We start from the raw sequence: 25,104 nt of genomic DNA on the forward strand, positions 1-25,104 counted from the left end.
GTGATAAAGGTGTCGGGGTATTCCATGCGCCGTAGAACGGCCGTGAGGAAAGTGTGGCCCACACGGTCACCGAGCGAGGTGGCGCAGTGGTTAGCACACTGGACTCGCATTCGGGAGGATGACGGTTCAATCCCGTCTCCGGCCATCCTGATTTAGGTTTTCCGTGATTTCCCTAAATCGTTTCAGGCAAATGTCGGGATGGTTCCTTTGAAAGGGCACGGCCGATTTCCTTCCCAATCCTTCCCTAACCCGAGCTTGCGCTCCGTCTCTAATGACCTCGTTGTCGACGGGACGTTAAACTCTAACCACCACCACCACCACCCACACGGTCAAATGCCTGGCTAAAGTCGATAGACGCCAGGGCTGCCGGCAAACGTCTCACCCGTGCAAGGGAGATGAGATCTCTGTAACGACATAACGCAGTTCTGATGTTTTTGGGTCCCCCCAAGGACGTCTGATCGCCGGACAGGACGTGCAATAGTGTGCCGCGAATACGTTCTGATAGCAGCCGCGAAAAGATGATGAAGTCGCTGTTCAATAACGTTAAGGGGCGATAATTGCGGACATGATTCCGTCCCTTCGGGTTATGGATGGGGACAATCAGACCTTCCAAGAACGGTGCAGGCAATGTTATACCCGGAGACATCAATTCCTGACAAATTTCAATCAAACACGGTACCAACAGTTGTTTAAAGGCTCGATAGAACTCTAATGGTAATTCATCGATTCCTGGTGATTTATGGGGAGCACCTTTACCAATGGCGTCGAGCATTTCCTCTTCTGTCACTTCTCCCAGTAAAGTCGGTACCATGTCTTGTGGAACTGTACCGTGGACATGTGCTGAAACGGTGTCTACCGTCGCCATATCAGGGAGCACTGCTGAATAACGTTGAGCGTAATGCCCATAGAAGACTTCTGCTATATCTGCTTGTTCTACCACGTGTCGACCGTCGTCCGTTATCATGTCGGTTACCGGTGTCCTACGGCGCCTCCTGCGTTCATGATTGTATCATGTCTGGAGCACGCGGCCGTATAACAGCGCCCTGTAAATGAAGGCGTGCTAAGGAGACGAGCTGCACTTTCGCGCGATTGACTATGATCTGCCTGTCTGGTGAGGGCTCCATAGCATTCCCGTAGGACGGTGTAATAAAAGTTTTCCGTGCTCCTCCTCCATGCCGCTACTTCCCGGCCGTAAGCCATGAAGGTGCGCCTAAGAGCAGGCTTCGCACATTCAATCCACCAACTGAGGGTCGATCGGTAACGACCACGACGCTGTAAGGACGCGTTCCACGACTCTTCGATTGCACCTTTACATGCCGGCTCGTCCAGATGGGCGACGTTCAGTTTCCAGGGGGGCCTACTGCGCCACACAAGTGCAGGTTGCAGGGCAATGGTGCAAATATAGGCTGCGTGGTCGGTGAATGCAGTGGCCAGAGCTCTGCTCCTCGCGTCGCCGTCGAAAGGATGCTTGTGACATAAATCTTGTCTGACCGACTTGATGAATGACTTGTATAATGGGTGTAACCAGGAGCTGGGCCGTGGATGTGGCGCCACGTGTCGATCAGGTGGAGATCACGCACAAGCATTTCCAATTCCGCACACGGGAACGATTTCAAATAGTGAAACTACACTAGATGTAGCAAAAAGCGAAAGTAATGACTCTAAGCCATCTGAAAGAACCACTCCAGTATCCACGGGAGAGACATACGGGAATTTCAGAAAAGTGGAAACAAGACGGCTCCTCCCGCTCGCCCCCACCCACTCCCCCTCTCAGTCCGGCAGCCGAGGATTATTGTCAAACATATATTGAAATATTTTTGCAAAATCGAGGGCATTAAAACGTATCCGGTAGATTGATTTCAGTCATCGCTGAAACTGGGCGTCAAAACTTGAAACTCTTATGGTGTAAAGCAGTTTGGTCATTCTCAGATCATTAGTTGGTTATCTGTAACTTTTGAACAACGACCTGAAGATGAAGGTATTGTAAATTAAAAGGGAATACTTCACTGAACTTGTATAAAACGGGTCTGCATGTCGGAAGTGTGCTTTTAACGATGAGAAATGTCAGTAATGTTTCCATAATGAAATTGTCACTCTGGCGCGGAGTGTGCGCTCATATGAAATTTCCTGGCAGATTAAAACTGTGTACCGGATCGAGATTCGAACTCGGAACCTTTGCCTTTCGCGGGCAAATGCTCTACCAACTGAGCTACCCAAGCAAGACTCACGAAGCCTCCTTATAGGTGTACTTGCACCAGTACCTCGTCTCCTACCTTCACAGCCTGGGGGATATCAGCGCACACTCCGCTGCAGAGTGAAAATTTCATTCTGGAAACATGCCCCAGGCTGTGGCAAAGCCATGTCTCCGCAATATCCTTTCTTCCAGGAGTGCTAGTTCTGCAAGTTTCGCAGAAGAGCTTCTGTGAAGTTTAGAAGGTAGGAGACGAGGTACTGGCGGAAGTAAAGCTGTGAGGACGGGTCGCGACTCGTGCTTGGGTAACTCAGTTGGTAGAGCATTTGGCCGCTAAAGGCAGAGGTCCCGAGTACGAGTCTTGGTCTAGCACACAGTTTTAATCTGCCAGAAAGTTTCGTCACTAATGTCATTAGAAAAGGACTGTACGACAAATCGACTTCATTCTCTTAAGCTGTAGGGAACCTATTACCACACGTGACACTCATTGTCAAGTGTACCATGACCAAGACATAACTAACAGCAAGCAAATTATATTCACAAATGAGATACTTCAGGGTCTGTATTGCCTCGCTTGTTCCTACATTTCTACGAAATGCAAACTGGTCTGCTTCTACCGGTGTTTCCATTCTTCTGTACAGAATTCCTGTTCGAATTCTGCAATTATGACTTATTGACGCGCTAGTTCGGTAATATTCACGCCTTTCAGTACCAGATTTCTTTGGATTTGGAATTATTATATTCGTCTTGAAGCCTGAGGGTATTTCGCCTGTCTCATACATTTTTTACACTAGATGGAAGGGTTTTGTCATACATACGTCACATATCAGCACATGTACTTGTTCGTTGATGATGCTGTGGTGTACGGGAAGGTGTTGTCGTTGAGTGACTGTAGGAGGATACAAGATGACTTGGACAGGATTTGTGATTGGTGTAAAGAATGGCCGGCCGAAGTGGCCGTGCGGTTAAAGGCGCTACAGTCTGGAACCGCAAGACCGCTACGGTCGCAGGTTCGAATCCTGCCTCGGGCATGGATGTTTGTGATGTCCTTAGGTTAGTTAGGTTTAACTAGTTCTAAGTTCTAGGGGACTAATGACCTCAGCAGTTGAGTCCCATAGTGGTCAGAGCCATTTGAACCATTTTTTTGTAAAGAATGGCAGCTAACTATAAATATACACTCCTGGAAATTGAAATAAGAACACCGTGAATTCATTGTCCCAGGAAGGGGAAACTTCATTGACACATTCCTGGGGTCAGATACATCACATGATCACACTGACAGAACCACAGGCACATAGACACAGGCAACAGAGCATGCACAATGTCGGCACTAGTACAGTGTATATCCACCTTTCGCAGCAATGCAGGCTGCTATTCTCCCATGGAGACGATCGTAGAGATGCTGGATGTAGTCCTGTGGAACAGCTTGCCATGCCATTTCCACCTGGCGCCTCAGTTGGACCAGCGTTCGTGCCGGTCGTGCAGACCGCGTGAGACGACGCTTCATCCAGTCCCAAACATGCTCAATGGGGGACAGATCCGGAGATCTTGCTGGCCAGGGTAGTTGACTTACACCTTCTAGAGCACGTTGGGTGGCACGGGATACATGCGGACGTGCATTGTCCTGTTGGAACAGCAAGTTCCCTTGCCGGTCTAGGAATGGTAGAACGATGGGTTCGATGACGGTTTGGATGTACCGTGCACTATTCAGTGTCCCCTCGACGATCACCAGTGGTGTACGGCCAGTGTAGGAGATCGCTCCCCACACCATGATGCCGGGTGTTGGCCCTGTGTGCCTCGGTCGTATGCAGTCCTGATTGTGGCGCTCACCTGCACGGCGCCAAACACGCATACGACCATCATTGGCACCAAGGCAGAAGCGACTCTCATCGCTGAAGACGACACGTCTCCATTCGTCCCTCCATTCACGCCTGTCGCGACACCACTGGAGGCGGGCTGCACGATGTTGGGGCGTGAGCGGAAGACGGCCTAACGGTGTGCGGGACCGTAGCCCAAGCTTCATGGAGACGGTTGCGAATGGTCCTCGCCGATACCCCAGGAGCAACAGTGTCCCTAATTTGCTGGGAAGTGGCGGTGCGGTCCCCTACGGCACTGCGTAGGATCCTATGGTCTTGGCGTGCATCCGTGCGTCGCTGCGGTCCGGTCCCAGGTCGACGGGCACGTGCACCTTCCGCCGACCACTGGCGACAACATCGATGTACTGTGGAGACCTCACGCCCCACGTGTTGAGCAATTCGGCGGTACGTCCACCCAGCCTCCCGCATGCCCACTATACGCCCTCGCTCAAAGTCCGTCAACTGCACATACGGTTCACGTCCACGCTGTCGCGGCATGCTGCCAGTGTTAAGGACTGCGATGGAGCTCCGTATGCCACGGCAAACTGGCTGACACTGACGGCGGAGGTGCACAAATGCTGCGCAGCTAGCGCCATTCGACGGCCAACACCGCGGTTCCTGGTGTGTCCGCTGTGCCGTGCGTGTAATCATTGCTTGTACAGCCCTCTCGCAGTGTCCGGAGCAAGTATGGTGGGTCTGACACACCGGTGTCAATGTGTTCTTTTTTCCAATTCCAGGAGTGTAGATAAATGTAAATTAATGCAGATGAATAGGAAAAATAATCCTGTAATGTTTGAATACTCCATTAGTAGTGTTGCGCTTGACACGGTCATGTCGATTAAATATTTGGGCGTAACATTGCAGAGCGATATGAAGTGGGACAAGCATGTAACGGCAGTTGTGGGGAAGGCGGATAGTCGTCTTCGGTTCATTGGTAGAATTTTGGGAAGATGTGGTTCATCTGTAAAGGAGGCCGCTTATAAAACACTAATACGACCTATTCTTGAGTACTGCTCGAGCGTTTGGGATCACTAACAGGTCGGATTGAGGGAGGACATACAAGCAATTCAGAGGCGGGCTGCTAAATTTGTTACTGGTAGGTTTGATCATCACGCTAGTGTTACGGAAATGCTTCAGGAACTCGGGTGGGAGTCTCTAGAGGAAAGGAGGCGTTCTTTTCGTGAATCGCTACTGAGTAAGTTTAGAGAACCAGCATTTGGGGCTCGCTGCAGTACAATTTTACTGCCGTCAACTTACATTTCGCGGAAAGACCACAAAGATAAGATAAGAGAGATTAGGGCTCGTACAGAGGCATATAGGCAGTCATTTTTCCCTCGTTCTGTTTGGGAGTGGAACAGGGAGAGAAGATGCTAGTTGTGGTACGAGGCACCCTCCACCAAGCACCGTATGATGGATTGCGGGGTATGTATGTAGATGTAGATGTGAAGGTATCAATAGGTCTGATGAAATGTCATCTGCTCCTGGGGTCTTGTTTCAACTTAGATATTTCAGAGCTCTGTCAAATTCTTCTCACTGTATCATGCCTCCCATCTCATCTTCACCTACGTCCCCTTCCATTCCTATTATATTGCCTGCAAGTTCATCTCCCTTAATTAGACCCTCTATATATTACTTGTACCTTTCAGCTTTCCCATCTTGGTTTAAGATCGATTTTCCATCTAAGCTCTTGATACTCATACCACTGCTTCTCTTTTTTCCATAGTCCTCTTTAATTTTCATGTAGGCAGTATATATCAATCCTCTAGTAATATATGCTTCTTAAGCCTCATACTTGGTCTCCAGCCATTCCTGCTCAACAATTTAGCATTCTCTATCAGTCTTACTTTTTAGACGTTTGCATTTCCTTTGGCATGCGTCATTTGCTGCATTTTTGTATTTTCTTCTTTCATCAACTAATATTCAATACCTCCTGTGTCACCAAAGGATTTCTATTAGGTCTCTTCGTTTTACCTATTCATTCCTCAGCTGCCTTCACTATTTCATCTCTCAAAACTACTCATTCGGTTTCACTGTATTTCTTTCCCCTCTTCTACTCAATCGTTCCTTAATGTTCCCTCTGAAACTGTCAACAACCTCTGGTTCTTTGAACTTATCCAGGTCCCATCTTCTTCATTTCCTACCTTTTTGCAATTTATTTAGCCCTTTCATTAAGAGCCCCGTATTTAGCCACCATCCACGCGCTGACCTGTGTTTACTGATGTGTGTGTACGAGCAACGTATACAGAAGGCGTCAGCACAAATATTTCTTCAAGCATTACAGGACACTGGAAAACAGTTATTAATTTTTTCAAGGTTCGTAAAATTCACTTGAAAATTGTATTTGTAGTTATGTTAGTTTGTTTTATAAAATATTTTACCTCCCTTTCAGAATGCTACAGAGGAGTTCAAAAGGAATTCTGTCCGCTAACGGACTCACTGATTCAGAAAATGATCCAGGTAATGAAAATCAACACACTGTTACATCACCTATAAAATCTAAGAAAAGAGGAGCCGTACGTAGTACTTCAGAATCAGAAGCGGAGAATATTGAACCCATTAAGAGTGACCTTTAAATATGGACGTCAAAAATATTCCTACCTAAAGTACATAAGTTTTCATCACAAAGTTCGGGGATTAAAGTAAACATAACTAGCTCAGTGAAAATCTTAGATTACTTTCAGCTTTTCGTCTCTGAAAATTTCGTAGAGTTAATTGCAAATGAAGCAAATCACTATTGGTCTCGGAAGGATAATAGTAACATAAACAATTCAGAAGAAACTGGAGTAGCCGAACTGCACTGTTTTTTTTTCGTATCATTTTTAATAGCGCGCAACAGGACATTATCTTTAGTGGAGTATTGGAGGAAAGACAAGCTTCTGCGCAGCGATATTTTTGGAGACGAAATGGCTAGAGACCGCTATTTCAAATTATTACGAATGCTACATTTCAACCACGATGTCGGTTTTACCAGTGATCATTTGTACAAAATACGGAACGTCATTGATTTATTACGAAAACAATTTAGTCAGTCATTTCAACCATTCCAAAAGCTGTGCATAGACGAAAATTTAGTGTTATATAAAGGGCGGCTGTCCTTCGAAGAATACATCCCGTCAAAAATAAACAGATTTGGATAAAATATTTTGTTCCCTGTGACTGTGAGACAGGACTTGTACAAGATTTAATTGTCTATGTCGGATCATCTACCCTGGTGGATCCCAAAAATAATGATATTGAAAATTCGGGAGCAATAGTTGAAGCACTTATGAACCCCTATTTAGGAAACGGCCATACCATTTATAATTGGTATTCCAGTCCAACTTTATTTAGAATGCTACACAATAATTACACAAATGCGTGCGAGACCGCAAGAAAGAGAAGGAAAAGAATGGCTAAAATTGATGAACGATTAAAAACAGGACAGACAACCTCTCGATCATGCTAAAATTTAATACTCATAAAGCAGATGGATAAAAAAGAAGTCTATATGCTTTATGACATGTACTCGGATGAATTTGATACAGTAACCAACCACGGTGGGAAAAAAATTATCCAAAAACCTGTATGCGTATTGAATTACAATAATACAGTGGGTGCAGTTGATAAAGCTGATATGGTTATGAGCACTTTGGAGTCAACACGCAAATCTCTGAAGTGGTATCGCAAATATTTCTTTCACATGTTGGAATTTGTGTGTGGAATGCCTATTGCCTTTATAAACAAGAGAGGAAAGAACCGGCATCCACATAAAAATTTCAATTGCAGTTAATTAGGGATATACTGGAAAACTATCATCGAAATATAAAACGTCAAAATCCCACAGGCAACAATCATCCACTGAGATTAACAGAAAGACGTTTTCCTTACGGCTGCAAACCGGTAAGAAGAAACCGAAATAGAAGGTGTGTTGTTTGCAGTGCAAACGACAGAAGATGAGGATCTAAGTATAAGTGTAAAGATTGTAATGTGACTTTGTGTGTTGACCCTTGGTTTCAAATTTATCATACTGAATTACGTTATTAAGAATCTTTTGAGTGTTACTAAATCGCATTTTTATTTATAATACTTGTAAAACGTCCATTTATATTGTTATTTTACACTTAAATAAGGTAACCTGAACATCAGCTTACTGACGTGCAATGTGCACAGTTCGCTGCACGCTGCACCGATCAGTGGCGCCACTGCAGCGGAGCAGACTGCCGTAACGAAAGGGTTAGTTTTAAGACCGATATGTATCAAATAGTCAAGTTGCAATATTTCTTTTGTCTTATTATATCGGACAGCTGTCCTCGACTCGACCTTGCTCGTGGCACACAGCTTTCGTTCCCGTGCCACATGCATCAGCGTTTCCTTATGCCTGGCATGGCGTGTGTTTTTTCAGACGACCAGTGGATTCTGACGTTCCTGCGCGGCTGTAAGTTCTCGCTAGAGAAGACCAAGCAGAAGCTGGACATGTACTATACCCTGCGTTCTGCTCTGCCAGAGATCTTCACCAACAGGGACCCCTTCTCGCCGACCGCCCAGAAGATACTCACCTCCGGGTAAGGAGAAGTTGCTCTCCACTCTTTGCAGTTAGGAGTTGTCTTACTGGCATATAATTAGGCAAAATTTATTTATACCAAAGTATGCTGACAACATGAGTATTGTCATTTCCTCAGATCCGGAAAGATAATTTAATGTAAGACTCAGGAAATCGAAAATGGCTCCGCGCTTACCAAGATGTAAGTTTTAATAAAAAATGTCAGTCTTTCCCCAGCGGAGTGTCACTGTTTCACTGACGTATTCGCGATGGAAAGCTGCCAATCAACGTCAAGAGGGAAAAGCTATTTAATTAGGCAGCTCATCCTAACGCTCACCATATCCTGGCATCAGATCGTAAGATTTTTCTTTTGCTAGAACATGACTCAAATACACATCATTTCAGCAATAACGTAATACACACAGCACGAGTGTTCCATGAATGAGCGAAACTTTATGAGTAAAAGCAGGTGGGTAGAGACACTGACAGAGAGAATGACACAGAGAGAGAGAAGCGTGGATATCTGCGTTGAGTGTAGCACACTTTACCCATCACTTCTTTACGCTACAGTGGTGTCTCAGGTCCCTTTATTACGCCACAACCGGTTTTCTCCCAAACGAAAATCTTCAGATGACCTGTTCTTCAACAAGACACAGATTGGGCAAAAAGCTGCTAAAACATACACATAATGTATGATATGTAACTCACAACGTAGATTCACCGACATTCTTTGTAACTAATTCTCACAAAGTGGCAGTGGCGTCCATGTGTCAAGATTGAAAATTTTACTCGACCACATAACGCTAAAAGATACATTCTGCAATAGATTCAAAATGGTTCAAATGGCTCTGAGCACTATGGGACTTAACATCTATGGTCATCAGTCCCCTAGAACTTAGAACTACTTAAACCTAACTAACCTAAGGACAGCACACAACACCCAGCCATCACGAGGCAGAGAAAATCCCTGACCCCGCCGGGAATCGAACCCGGGAACCCGGGCGTGGGAAGCGAGAACGCTACCGCACGACCACGAGATGCGGGCATTTCTGCAATAGAACGAGCAACCTGAAACACTACGCCGACCACCTGGCACAAGCATAGCTAACAGCAGGTGGAGGAGGCAACTTGACAACGTGCTACATTCTACCGGACTACCGATAAAGGACCACTAAAAGAAAGAATTACACATGTAAGCTCCCTGCGCGTCTTCTATCGAGTTTGATGTACCAGTTGTCGCATATCATAATCATTTGAAAAGTATAGCGTAATAAATATGAGGTGTGATAAAAAAGTAACGAAAAGTTTTGTTTTTCTTAAAGTATCTTTACGTATTGATCAACATCAACTTCGGTCCCTCAAAATAATCCACCTCATATATCATATACTTGCGCCAGCGCTTTTTCCAATCTTGGAAGCTTTTCTAGAGGTCATTTTTCGTTATGATGTTCAGATACTTCAGCGATTCTGTTTTCATCTCATCAGTCGTGGCAAGACGACGTCCTTTCGTGATTCTCTTCGGCCTCAGGAGTAGAAAGAAGTTGCAGGTGGCCCTGTCCGACTAATGCGGTCGCTGAGGCATGATAATGGTTGTTTTTTTTTTTTTGCCAAAAAATTACAAACAACCACTGAGCTGTGAACGGAAGCTACAATTCTGGTTGTTTTCTTCGGACTGCTTCACACAAGCCGCGTATTGACCATAACACAGGAACTCACTCCCATTGTAATCGAAGAAAGCAGTGAGAAGAACCTTTACATGCGATCGAACTTGTTGAACTTTTTCGGTCTTGGCTCTTCAGGCAGTTTCCATTGTGGCATTTGACCTTGGTTTTGACGCCATACCCGCACACCCATGTCTCGTCACCTGTCCTAACCTTCTTTAGAAGTGTTGGATCGTTATCGACTTCGATCAGCAATTCCTGAGCGATGTCTGCGCGACGTTGTTTTTGGTCGAAATTCAACAGTTCCAGAACATCGGAAAAAATTGCTTGGCAGGAGCCAAAGGATATGCCGACATCATCAGCAGTCACTCTGATGGAAAGTCGACAATTTTGCAGAACCATTATCTTTACTTCTCCCACACTGTCGTGAGTAATTGATGTGCAAGACGTCCAGGGTGGTCATTGTCTTCAAACACTTCTCGATCTTCTTTCAAATCTTATGCCACTCGTTAACTCGTGTCTTACTCATATTAGATTCCCCAAAAGCCACAGTCAACATTTCTATTACGATGCTGCACATTATTCCACTTTTCAAGCAAAATTTAACGCAAATTCTTTCAGCCATCTTTTCCGTAAGTAAAAATTCGCGGAGCGCTCGAAAACATGGCCCCGAGGGGTAGCCGCGAGGTTTGAGGTACCTTGCCTCGGTCCCTGCGTCTCCCCCCCCCCCCCCTCCCCCCGCGACGGAGGCTTTGGGACCGATGACCTGAGAAGTTTGGTCCCATAAGACCTTACCACAATTTTGGAAAACATGTATAAACTTTTCGACTGTCAGCAGTAAACTAGATATTCAAAACTTCTGAAAATACAAACGTACACCAAGAACGTGTGTACCAACAAGACAAACAAAGTTTGTAAAGTCGGATATATGAAGCCAGCGAAACTGAAAATTTGCCGTTACCTTTGTATCACACCCCGTGCAGTGTGAGCTAAAAAAAAAAAAAAAAATCACCACGAAGTAATTATTCGAATAGGGTGTAAATCGATAGATGTGATGTACGTGTGCAAACAAATAGATGATTTCAGTTTCAGAAAAATTGGATGACTTTTCAAGAGAAAGAGCTTCTGGAATTGAACAAGTCAGTAGCGGGTTGGTCCACCACTGGCCCTGTTACAAACAGTTATTCCGCTTGGCATTGAGTCATAGATGTCCACCTGAGGGATACTGCGCCAAATTCTGTCCGACTGCCTCGTCAAAATCCCGAGCTAGTTGGAAGGCCCTGCACGTAATGCAGTAAACTTCCTCAGTTAGGGAGAGATACGGTAACACTGCCGCTCAAGGCAGGGTTTTGCCAACACGAAGACAAGCAGTAGAAATTCTAACCGTGTGCGAGCGGGCACTGTGTTGCTGAAATGTGAACCCAGGAAGGCTTGGCATGAAGGGCAGCAAAATGGGGCGTAGAATATCGTCGACGTACCACATTGCTGTAATGGTGCGGCGGACAGTAGCCATTGGGGAATTGGGGATCCTACTATGGAAAGAAATGGCAATCGAGATCATCATTCCAGGTTGTCAGACAGTATAGCAGGTCAGGTTTATATCCCACCACTCTCCGGGGCGTTTCTAGACATGTATTCGACCTGAAATTTTACTAAGTAGAATTGTTTTCAGTGATATGTCCTGCTTCTAACTGAGCCCTGATGAACAGCGAAGACGTATAATTCCTTGACATCTCTGCAGCAGCAATTTGGCCTTGGCTGCCTTGTAGCAAAATGTTACAGACAAAACATTTATAATTTTCACTGCAGCTTCCATTTTGTGACTACATCTACATTTTTACTCCGCAAGCCACCCAATGGTGTGTGGCGAAGGGCACTTTACGTGCCACTGTCATTACCCCCCTTCCCAGTTCCAGTCGCGTATGCTTCGCGGGAAGAACGACTGCCTGAAAGCCTCCGTGCGCGCTCGAACTTCTCTAATTTTACATTCGTGATCTCCTCGGGAGGTATAAGTAGGGGGAAGCAATATATTCGATACCTCATCCAGAAACGCACCCTCTCGAAACCTGGCGAGCAAGCTACACCGCGATGCAGAGCGCCTCTCTTGCAGAGTCTGCCACTTGAGTTTGCTAAACATCTCCGTAACGCTATCACGCTTACCAAACAACGCTATGACGAAACGCGCCGTTCCTCTTTGGATCTTCTCTATCTCCTCTGTCATTCCGAGCTGGTACGGATCCCACACTGCTTCCGGAAGTGAAGGAAAATGTCATCTACCTGGGACGCTGTATCTGATATTTTCTGGGTCTCGTGAACAAATAAGTGAAATAACTGACACGGAGATGGGAAAAAAAGTAGCGCTCATAGAATGACGTTAAGAATCTACGTTTCTCATCTTCAGGAGCGTGGTGGTGCTGCCCCAGCTGGACGACGAGGGCCGGCGCGTGACCATCCTGCGCACGGTGCTGCCGCCCAACGCGGTGCCGCTGCACGAGAGCATCAAGCTGAACATGATGGGCGCGGACGCCACGCTCAGGGAGGACGACGCGGCCGTCGTCTGCGGGGAGGCCACCATCCAGGACATGCAGGGCATGACCATGGCGCACATGTCCGCCTGGACGCCCTGGCAGCTCAAGCGCTTCATGACCTGCTACCAGGTGCGTGCGGGCCGCTGCGGCAAACACTTCGCGGCCGACGGTCTTTCTCCTCTGCTCTTCCATTTACAGAGGATTCCCATATATCTTGACCGTCCCAAACAACTCTTTGTACAAAAGGGAAAAAAAAGAGTCAATCACTTCTTGTTTAGCTACCAGGGAGTCGTTAAACAGCTTGACTCCCCTTCTTGTAACTTTGTTCGTTACAAATATACATTCATGTTCAGAAGAAAAACAGAACCCTTTTAACGACTACAAATACGACATTCGTATTAATAGGACATGTACCGGGTGATCAAAAATTCAATATAAATTTGAAAACTGAATAAATCACGGGATAATATAGATAGAGAGGTACAAATTGACACACATGCTTGGAATGACATGGGGTTTTATTAGAACCAAAAAAAAACACAAAAGTTCAAAAAATGTCCGACAGATGGCGCTTCATCTGATCAGAATAGCCGGCCGAGGTGGCCAAGCGCTTCTAGGCGCTACAGTCTGGAACCGCGAGACCGCTACGGTCGCAGGTTCGAATCCTGCCTCGGGCATGGATGTGTGTGATGTCCTTAGGTTAGTTAGGTTTAAGTAGTTCTAAGTTCTAGGGGACTGATGACCTCAGAACTTAAGTCCCATAGTGATCAGAGCCATTTGAACCATTTCGATCAGAATAGCAAAAATTAGCGTAACAAAGTAAGACAAAGCAAAGATGATGTTCTTTACAGGAAATGCTCAATATGTCCACCATCATTCCTCAACAATAGCTGTAGGCGAGGAATAATGTTGTGAACAGCACTGTAAAGCGTGTCCGGAGTTATGGTGAAGCATTGGCGTCGGATGTTGTCTTTCAGCATACCTAGAGATGTCGGTCGATTACGATACACTTGAAAGTTCAGGTAACCCCAAAGCCAATAATCGCACGGACTGAGGTCTGGGGACCTGGGAGGCCAAGCATGACGAAAGTGGCGGCTGAGCACACGATCATCACCAAACGACGCGCGCAAGAGATTTTTCGCGCGTGTAACAATACTTTGATTTTTTTGGTTCCAATAAAACCACATGTCCTCCCAAGCATGTGTGTCAATTTTTACCTCTCTATCCACATTATTCAGTAGTTTATTAAGTTTTCAAATTTATACTGACTTTCAATCCCAAAGAAAGCATGTGTTGACAGATGTGAGAATTACCGAACAATCAGTTTAATAAGCCACAGCTGCAAAATACTAACACGAATTCTTTACAGACGAATGGAAAAACTAGTAGAAGCCGACCTCGGGGAAGATCAGTTTGGATTCCGTAGAAATACTGGAACACGTGAGGCAATACTGACCTTACGACTTATCTTAGAAGAAAGATTAAGGAAAGGCAAACCTACGTTTCTAGCATTTGTAGACTTAGAGAAAGCTTTTGACAATGTTGACTGGAATACTCTCTTTCAAATTCTAAAGGTGGCAGGGGTAAAATACAGGGAGCGAAAGGCTAATTACAATTTGTACAGAAACCAGATGGCAGTTATAAGAGTCGAGGGACATGAAAGGGAAGCAGTGGTTGGGAAGGGAGTAAGACAGGGTTGTAGCCTCTCCCTGATGTTATTCAATCTGTATATTGAGCAAGCAGTAAAGGAAACAAAAGAAAAATTCGGAGTAGGTATTAAAATCCATGGAGAAGAAATAAAAACTTTGAGGTTCGCCGATGACATTGTAATTCTGTCAGAGACAGCAATGGACTTGGAAGAGCAGTTGAACGGAATGGATGGTGTCTTGAAGGGAGGATATAAGATGAACATCAACAAAAGCAAAACGAGGATAATGGAATGTAGTCGAATTAAGTCGGGTGATGTTGAGAGTATTAGATTAGGAAATGAGACACTTAAAGTGGTAAAGGAGTTTTGCTATTTGGGGAGCAAAATAACTGATGATGGTCGAAGTAGAGAGGATATAAAATGTAGACTGGCAATGGCAAGGAAAGCGTTTCTGAAGAAGAGAAATTTGTTAACATCGAGTACAGATTTAAGTGTCAGGAAGTCATTTCCGAAAGTATTTGTATGGAGTGTAGCCATGTATGGAAGTGAAACATGGACGGTAAATAGTTTGGACAAGAAGAGAATAGAAGCTTGCGAAATGTGGTGCTACAGAAGAATGCTGAAGATTAGATGGGTAGATCACATAACTAATGAGGAGGTACTGAATAGGATTGGGGAGAAGAGGAGTTTGTGGCACAACTTGACAAGAAGAAGGGATCGGTTGGTAGGACATGTTCTGAGGCATCAAGGGATCACCAATTTAGTATTGGAGGGCAGCGTGGAGGGTAAAAATCGTAGGGGGAGACCAAGAGATGAATACACTAAGCAGATTCAGAAGGATGTAGGTTGCAGTAGGTACTGGGAGATGAAGAAGCTTGTACAGGATAGAGTAGCATGGAGAGCTGCATCAAACCAGTCTCAGGACTGAAGACCACAACAACAACAACAACAACAACTGACTTTTTGATCACCCGGTACATTAACATATTCTGCAGAAATTATTAGCGTATGAACCATGTCGGCCCTTGAGATCAAATCAATATCGATATCGTAGCGCTCTCCCATTGGTCAGACAAACCTGTGACCATTGTTCCTGACCTGTTTCGTATTCGGCCAATATCGCCTAATAGTCCCTTTTCGTACAGGTCGCAGAGGCTACAACAACATTCTATGACTGTTCGCACATGTGTTTTATAAGCAACATCCTTCGTGCACTGTTTACATTTCCTTACTATTGTGCCAAGCGATCGAGGTCTGTCAACTGCCTGACATACGACTGCGCCTAAGTGAGTGATTGAATATACGAGTTCGAATCCCGGTCTCTCACAAAGAATTCTTTTCTAAAGTATCATCAGAGCTTTTGTTGTTCACTTTTACATTTACTTGTAATTTGTTTAGAAAACTAATATTAAAATGTGTCGGCAATGTTCGAGTATTACGCTTTACAGCATTAATATTTTATAGCATATCTATGAAATATAAAAAAAGTGTGGTATACTCTTGCCAATAAGCTACGAAATCCATGTCCAGCCATGACAAATGTTTTTAATTAAAGGTATACTGAAGTTCTCAAATTTTTTCTCAAATTTTTTTCATTGCGTTAGAGGACAGAAGTTAAGTACACGAGATTTAATTCTTTGTTAGCTTCTTCTGAGATCATTGTCTTTCGAAGCAGAACAGGAACTCCTCTATAAAAGTATCAGAAATAAACGAAAATTTGGTTATGAAAGTAATATTCCCGGCCTTGTGGGATTTAGCTTAACATCGAAAATTCCACTCAACATTTTCGGACAGGAGTATGAAAGCCAGCGACTCCAAAATACAATTTCAGTATAATATCCACTGGATCACACCTGTCGTTCACTTTAAGTTGTTGCTCAGTCTATGAATTTCATTTGTTCTCTCAGCATTCCATTTACGTTTTACTCCAGTTCCACCGGCTGTCACAAAAAAGTTTGTACGTAATCTTCACTCAATATATAAGGTAGTCAGAAGCAGTCTGAAAAGCTTGTAAGGGTGTTGCATGGCAGGTTGTGCTTAGAAATCGAAGAAAAAAATCGGTACATTGCGTGGAACGCCAGATGTTCTACACTGCTCAGACTTTGACTCCTAACTATAGTTCAGTGACCAATTTTTGTCTCGATTCCATGTTCGGTTTTAGGAAGCCAAACGAAAGACAGATTAGGCCACACCGTCTCTGGCGGGCAGCTTGAAATTGCGCGCGCTTGGCTTCGTCAGCTAGTTTCAATACTAATGAAATCGGAAAACGCGCAGAGTATTCAATTTTTTGCATAACCATTACTTCTCTGCGCAACCTACCCTGCAACACCCTCACAAGTTTCTCATACTGTTTTCTGACCACACTGTATACGCGAAAAAAAGATAATTCTACGAAAAAACTGAAGAGGAATGTAACACATATAAGAAAATCTAGGTGGAAAGCTAGGTGAATTCTGTCTTTCATTTTACTTTCTTCCAACGTTTCAATTCCGCTGTTGGTGTCTTCCCCAGGATTTCAAATAACCACGCACTGTAAATCTCACGACACTATCACTTCGACAGCGCCCAGCCTTGAGAGGAAGTGTTGGAGCTCTCAGCAGTATAACTGAGGCACTGAATCAATGAATAACTAAAAGAAAAGTCTATTTTAATATGTGACCCTATGGTGTGTTCATTAACATAATTTAAACGATTTCATGACGTTTAGAAAGCTTAACTGGAATGGGTAGATATCTTGACGATGGTTGCTTGTATTTGATTATAACTGACATGTACTGAATTGCCTGATTTAATTCTATCTTTACATCCGGTATCTTCGCCAGGGAGTTGCGTGGATTTGTTTTCTTAATAATGTCCAGAGTACCTATCGTTTGTTGGTTGCTAAGGTCTTCGTATGAATTTTGTCAAAAGAGTATTGTTTCACAGCAGTTCGACGGTTATCAGACTTTATGATGTTTCGCAAAGAATATAGAGTAAAAATGTGACCACAACTTACACTAATTTACGGAATTCAAGCAGAAGACTGTTTTTCAGGACCCAAAGTAAAACATTTGCATCATTAGGAGTCCCAGCTGGCCATGTTCCACGATATAAACAGAGCGCACCATCCAGTGTTACCAACCAAGTCAGGTCGGCTGGACACGCTAAAGCTGGTCACAGCTGAATTTTCTTTGTCGGATGTCTTCTAGGCTTTCACACTGCGGACATTAGTTACGCTGTAGTCTGCTGTTTGTTTCCCGACAAAGTCGCCTTTTACAAGTCCAGTGTCTTCCAAACTTACTATATGTGGTGTCACCGCCAGACACCACACTTGCTAGGTTGTAGCCTTTAAATCGGCCGCGGTCCGCTAGTATACGTCGGACCCGCGTGTCGCCGCTGTTAGTGATTGCAGACCGAGCGCCACCACACTGCAGGTCTAGAGAGACGTCCTGGCACTCGCCCCAGTTGTACAGCCGACTTTGCCTGAGATGGATCGCTGACAATTACGCTCTCGTTTGCCGAGACGATAGTTAGCATAGCCTTCAGCTACGTCATTTGCTACGACCTAGCAAGGTGCCATTACCAGTTTATATTCAGTGTAATAATGTCTAAACAAGAGCGATGTTCTCCAATTGTGGATTAAAGTTAAGTATTCCAAGAACTACGTTCTTTTCTTTATAGGATAATTACTTTACCTTGTTCCAGAACTCACGCCAATCTCCGTGAGCTTAACGCGTGCCTTTCGGCTACCTCCGAGTGGCTTGGCTGTCTTGCTACGCCACTACACTAACCTACACTTTTCATACCGACAGGGCTTCATTTCGAAGTACATGGTGCTTATAATTGAACTTCCGCTACTTGAGTCAGTGTAGACGAAAAAATACACTACTGGGCATTAAAATTGCTAGACCATGAAGATGACGTGCTACAGACGCAAAATTCAACCGACAGGAAGAAAATGATGTGATATGCAAATGATTAGCTTTTCAGAGCATTCACACAAGGTTGGCGCCGGTGGCGACACCTACAACGTGCCGACATGAGGAAAGTTTCCAACCGATTTCTCATACACAAACAGCAGTTGACCGGCGTTGCCTGGTGAAACGTTGTTGTGCTGCCTCGTGTAAGGAGGAGCAATGCGTACCATCACGTTTCCGACTTTTATAAAGATCGCATTGTAGCCTATCGCGATTGCATTTTATCGTATCGCGACATTGCTGCTCGCGTTAGTCGAGATCCAATGACTATTAGCACAATATGGTATCGGTGGGTTCGGGAGGGTAATACGGAACGCCGCGATGGATACCAACGGCCTCGTATCACTAGCAGTCGAGATGACAGGCATCTTATCCGCATGGCTGTAACGGATCGTGCAGCCACGTCGCGATCCCTAAGTCAACAGATGGGGACGTTTGCAAGACAACAACCATCTGAACGAACAGTTTGACCACGTTTGCAGCATGGACTATCAGCTCGGAGACCATGGCTGTGGTTACACTTGACGCTGCATCATAGACAGGAGCGCCTGCGATGGTGTACTCAAAGATGAACCTGGGTGCACGAATGGCAAATCGTCATTTTTCTGATGAATCCAGGTTCTGTTTACAGCATCATGATGGTCGCATCCGTGTTTGGCGACATCGCGGTGAACGCACATTGGAAGCGTGTATTCGTCATCGCCATACTGGCGTATCACCCGGCGTGATGGTATGGGGTGCCATTGGTTATACGTCTCGGTCACCTCTTGTTCGCATTGACGGCTCTTTGAACAGTGGACGTTACATTTCAGATGTGTTACGACCCGTGGCTCTACTCTTCATTCGATCCCTGTGATACCCTACATTTCAGCAGGATAATGCACGACCGCATCTTGTAGGTCCTGTACGAGACTTTCTGGGTAAAGGAAATGTTCGACTGCTGCCCTGGCCAGCACATTATCCAGATCTCGCACCAACTAAAAAGTCTGGTCAATGGTGGCCGAGCAACTGGCTCGTTACAATACTCTTGATGAACTGTGGTATCGTGTTGAAGCTGCGTGGGCAGCTGTACCTGTACACGCCATCCAAGCTCTGTTTGACTCAACGCCCAGGCGTATCCAGGCCGTTATTACGGCCAGAGATGGTTGTTCTGGGTACTGATTTCTCAGGATCAATGCACCCAAATTGCGTGAAAATGTAATCACATGTCAGTTCTAGTATAGTATATTTGTCCAATGAATACCCATTTATCATCTGCATTTCTTCTTGGTGTAGCAGTTTTAATGGCCAGTAGTGTATTTACTGTATGGGTACTCTACTTTACAGGGGTGATGTTAAGATTGTGCGCTGCATGATTTACGTTCTTAGTAGTGCTAGTGTCATGTCTTGCTATTAGGCGCCAGTACTGGTACGGCGGCGTAACTTTGAAACACAAGCGTCAATGTGTTTTGCTGTTGCGATCAAGATGGGTCTGGACATGAAGAGCAGGGCTCTAGTTGTAAAGCTGTTTTACCAAAACCACAGAAATAATGCTGTTGCTCTTCGCGAGTATTGACGCATTAAAAAATACGGAGAGGTCCCCTTTCCCCACCGTGTTTGAGGAACATGATTCGGAAGTTTGAATTAACTGGGGATTTGGAAAATTGCTAATTGCATCACAAATTATTGAAGAATTTGCTGTTTCCATGGCTGAGAATGCTGGCGCTTATGTGCGATCTTCAGACACTGCAGGAGCTGTGTCACGACGGTTGATCATTCCATGAACCAGCGTTCGAAAAGTGCTGCGAATAGTTCTGGAATGATATCTCTTGTGCGGGTCGAGGGTGTCGTGGATACAGATGGTCGTCAGAATGAGCAACGTTTTTAACCTGGAAATATGGTACGCAATTAACAAATGTTATTCTCTCATGTAGGAATTAAAATCTTTTTGAATGATTTATTCGTTATTTCTATTCCACGTGACCACGTTTCCAAAATATTTCGATCGCTCGTTTTCCTCGGGTGTCCTCTGAAGTGCCGAAATTTAAATTATGCCACCCTGCATATATTCTAGCAGCAGAATTTTTGAACTGACAATTTTTATTATCTTCTTTGTCTGAAAACTGCACTAATGCGATTGTTCAATTTAACGGGAATCCAAGAAAAGAACGAGTGGGAAACATACAATTTTGAAGGCAATGTGAGTACTACGGAGCAGTTTTGACACTAACTCATTGAAAAACATGGGATTATTTCTTTAAAGTATACAAATTAAATAATCTTTTGACTTATCGATTACATTTTCCACCTGCTGGTGGGACGGACTATAGTTACTACCCGTCCTTACTGGAATTGACTTTCTGGCTGTCGCTCGCTCCATACTGTGCGTGACTGCGAACATTGATCAGTCAGACGGCCACCACATCCAACATTTATACTCGTAGTTGCTTTGTGAACTGAGCTACGTCTCTATACATTTCACTTCTGTGGTGAAGCACCTCTGGACAGTATAAAACGAAAATTTTCCCAATACTTGGCTGCAAAATGTGGTACAAGATACTAATATTATCGTAATTAATCACTACCTCGTTTTCATATCATATTGTATGATAAGGTATTTTACCAGTGCGGTAGCTAATTCCACACCACTATATTTACGGCTTTTCACTCCGTGCTACTGACAGGGACGGGCTAATTTTACACTCGGCAGAGAGTCAGACAGGAGTCGTCACCAATTACTTTTGAACACGACTGTCTTTTTAAAAGAAAAGAAATTCAGTATTTAGAGGTGCCGTCAATCTTTAGTTCTCAATTTCTCTCTACCTGACTCATTCTCGTATTATATACTCTTCACGTGATTTATTGCAGAGCATGTCGCTGTTTTTGTTCAGCATGTAGTAAGAAACTGCCAATCAGTAGACACGTAACTGAATTTCTCTGAAGTTCACGTTTTGTGTACGTAAGACAGCTCTTTTCTGCCATTATAAAAAGTCATGTGAAGAGACTCTAATATACAGGAAAAAGAAGAAAATTTAGTTCCAGCGTACACATACAATGCTGAATCGTCGTGACACGTGAAGATACATAGTTTTCTTTCTTTTCATAGGAAGGATACCCACTTCGACCCAAAGGGATCCACATGATCAACTGCCCACCGGGCGTTGAGAAAGTGATGTCGGTGCTTGATTCCATACTGAAGGAGAAGATCAGGAAAAGGGTAAGTAGATTAGGAAGAAATACCTGAAAGGATTCTAATCATGTTTTTCACATAAAACAGTCTGAAAATGATCGTTGGAAATGAAGAGGAAAAATGTCATCTACAAATGTCCCTGCTTAACCTGGATATTGTGTTTCTGTACTTTTATAACTTCCCGTTTCTAATGCAACTAGGTGGTTTACGAATAAGATGTCGGGTACATTCAGGTACTATTTACAGTATGTGTTATCATTTCTTCTATCTGTATAAGTATCTCTTAGAATTAAATTATTAGTTAAATGTTTTCCCTTTTGCAGCCAGTGTTCACTATAATGAAATCTGTTTCGGTATAATGCCGTGACACTTTACAAGACGAAATACAATCGATATTTTGATTTACTTCCAAGCGACTCACGTTGCCGATAGGACACATTCATGACGGCCGGAAGAAAATGTATGGTTGAATCAAAAGAACTGTTACTTTCGAGCGGTCTAGGCATTCAGTTTTGAAAAAAAAAAAGAAAATAGAATTTGAGCGCTTACCCTCTAGCCTCGAACCACGCGGCTACCCCGCAACCGCGTCCTATAAGCATGCTGACATAGGGATTTAACTACTGCCTATGATAATTACTATTATTGAACATCTTTTATGGAGTAGTAACTATCTTTCATTGCTTATTGATTCGTTATTGAGCGGATTTGGTTAGAAAGGGGGTCTCATTATCGATTAGAACTACATAATGTTGACTCAGGTAGATTCATTCTTTAGACAGAACTCTCGTTCATTTGATTCTACACACATTTTGCTCCACACAAAAATCTCGTCGGGAGCATGTGTAAGTTCAGCGAATGCGGTGGAAGCGTGACAAAACAACGCTATCCTGACTTGTTGAAATGGTTCTGAGCACTATTGTACTTAACTTCTAAGGTCATCAGTTCCCTAGAACTTAGAACTACTTAAACCTATCTAACCTGAGGACATCACACTCATCCATCCTGAGTTGTTTCCACAGCGGCTGCAACCGCATCGCGAAGAACGTCAAGCCGTCCGCTGTGGCCGAGTGGTTCTAGGCGCTTCAGTACGGTACCGCGCTGCTGCTACGGTCGCAGGTTCGAATCCTGCCTCGGGCATGGGTGTGTGTGATGCCCTTAGGTTAGTTAGGTTTAAGTAGTTCTAAGTTTTATGGGACTGATGACCTCAGATGTTAAGTCCCATAGTTCTTTCAAGAACGTTATTCGTCTGACGCTTGTAGCGTTATACTGTGCTTTGTGTGGTGTTTCGGTGATTTCATGTTACAGGCTACTTCACTAGTGTGCAGGTATTTTCACAGAAACAAAGGCAATACTGCAATGGCAAATTAAAGAATTCGTAATTATAATCTTACTCTGTAATGAGTCAATGGAGATTGCTGGTCACTTGCAGCAAAATATTCAGAAAATATATCTAAACAACCTCCGAAATTTTCTGGTGCAGTTTGGGTTCACCCCCTATATTAAGTTGGATCATCCTATGTTATGACAATTCTTCCCCCACCCTGTGACAGGATTTATGTACCCACTCTGTCTGCATCTCTAGTGTTATCCCATATGGAAGTGTTCGAAAGTTGTCTGCATGTTTGAAAATCGTGTAAGCTGAGGCGGGGGATGTATCAGCCCAGTGTTCTGGTAATTGGATGTTGGAAACTGCCTAAAAACCACATTTAGACTGAATTGCACACCACCTTCGACGTTAAATTGCCGGGCGGATTACATCAGAAAAGACGGAAATAAAAGTGGGTGGCAATAATTATTTCAATTGGCATACTTTATCGATGCAGTATCACGTACTGCTTGTACTGTGCTCAACGTATCCTCTATGTATCTCTCCATTCGGTTCGAACTTTACAATCCTAAATATAACTGACAACTGCACCCACTTGGAAATGTGACAATTATGTAATTCGCAGAAACATTTTTCCGCATATACGGAGAAATACATCAAATATCAGCTCAGTAGAACAGACACGCTGCGATTGCAGCGCTGTTTCGCCATGTTCAAATGTGTGTGAAATCTTATGGGGCTTAACTGCTAAGGTCATCATTCCCTAAGCTTACACACTACTTAACCTAAACTATCCTAAGGACAAACACACACACATCCATGCCCAAGGGAGGACTCGAACCTCCGCCGGGATCAGCGGCACAGTCCATGACTGCAGCGCCTCAGACCGCTCGGCTAATCCCGCGCGGCTGTTACGCCATGTGTAAGGGGTAATCGTGTCAGATGTTTTAAGAGCCAGTACCTGCTTGCACCACATTCATCATGTTGACTGCATTGTCTTTCAGAAAGTTTTAGTATAAATTTCTAACAGTCACTATACTACTACATACCCCATCCCCAACACCCCCGCCGTCCGGTGGCTTTCAGCTCTTTCGTGAGTTTGTGCGTGGCGCACACAGAGCCCCAAGCTATTGCGGTCTTTTCTCCCTTCCCGGACTGCATTCCCTTCAACGCACTGCTCGCTTCCTGTCCTCGCTCCTTTCCCTCTCTCGCTGTCCTTGATTACATCAGCCTAACTCTCCTGGTTTCTGCTATCTGTCACGGTTTTATTCCTCTTGTTTTTCATTCTTCAACTTGCCTTTTCGGCGTTTTTGGTCCCCATTTGGCGTTTGACCTCCTCTGCTAAATTTTTCCTCCGTATGGTGAGCCTACCGGAGAAGAACGCGTTACTTAGTGCCTTCAGTCGGTAGTGGTAGCGCATCTTCCACCGTTTCCTCAATACCGTTCGTTCAGTTGTGGTTTAACTCTTTATAGACGTCACAGTAGCCGGTCCACGTGGTGGCGTCGTTATGGACCCCTTTGGTTGAGTGTCATGACAACATAGGGATCATGCTTCTAATACCGAAGCTACTACCTCCGTTGTACGCCTTGTCATTCTGGAGCCTCGATACGGCAATGACCGTCGTGCCAGACAGCCCTTGCTGTGGATGGGTTGCGGCCACAGGAAAGCCCCTGATGGGAGTGGGTGTTATCATGGCGCACGCTTTGTGCATGAAAGCATCACACTAAGAAAAAAGACGAACCGTTCTTCTGCAACCGCTGCACTAGAACTGAACGGGACACTTTCATCGCCACCAAGTCGTTACTTTTCTTGGAAACTATAGAAGACAAGTTTGGCGAAGAGTAAGATCCAGTCGGGTTCGCTGATGATCGGAACTTCTTCTGCAGCCCAATCTGAGGTCTTTCGTGCCCGTGACCATCTTAACGACATCCGAGTGTCCATTACTCCTCACCAGTCTTTGATTATTTTATTTTGTTTCTCATATTTTCTAAGCCTTAAGGACCGTCACATCGATACCAGCACTTTTCTTCTGGCTCTTAGGAGGATACTCTCCCTGAGAAGGCTAAGGTTGTGGTTGATTAATGTGATGTAAAGCCATACTTCCGTTCTTGGTAATTGAAATGCCCATTACTCCATGTGGGGCAGTGCTGATTCATCTAATCGGGATCCTCATAGACACGTTTCTTGCAGACCACCATCTGTCCCTTCTTAATAGTTGTTCCCCTACCTATTTTAGTGTTTCTTAGGG

At 44.4% G+C, this 25,104-nt stretch overlaps 1 protein-coding gene across 1 annotated transcript in view; it reads left to right on the top strand.

Moving 5' to 3' along the window:
* Window positions 1-25,104, top strand: part of LOC126203353 (alpha-tocopherol transfer protein-like) — an 89,386-nt gene that overhangs the window by 55,527 nt on the left and 8,755 nt on the right. Inside the window, exons 3-5 of the mRNA XM_049937644.1 lie at window positions 8,429-8,588; window positions 12,629-12,884; window positions 21,445-21,555. Coding sequence (XP_049793601.1) covers window positions 8,429-8,588; window positions 12,629-12,884; window positions 21,445-21,555 — 527 coding nt within the window. The remainder of the gene's footprint in view (window positions 1-8,428; window positions 8,589-12,628; window positions 12,885-21,444; window positions 21,556-25,104) is intronic.

The sequence above is a fragment of the Schistocerca nitens genome, chromosome 9 (genome assembly GCF_023898315.1).
Source record: "Schistocerca nitens isolate TAMUIC-IGC-003100 chromosome 9, iqSchNite1.1, whole genome shotgun sequence".
Classification (NCBI taxonomy): Eukaryota; Metazoa; Arthropoda; class Insecta; order Orthoptera; family Acrididae; genus Schistocerca; species Schistocerca nitens.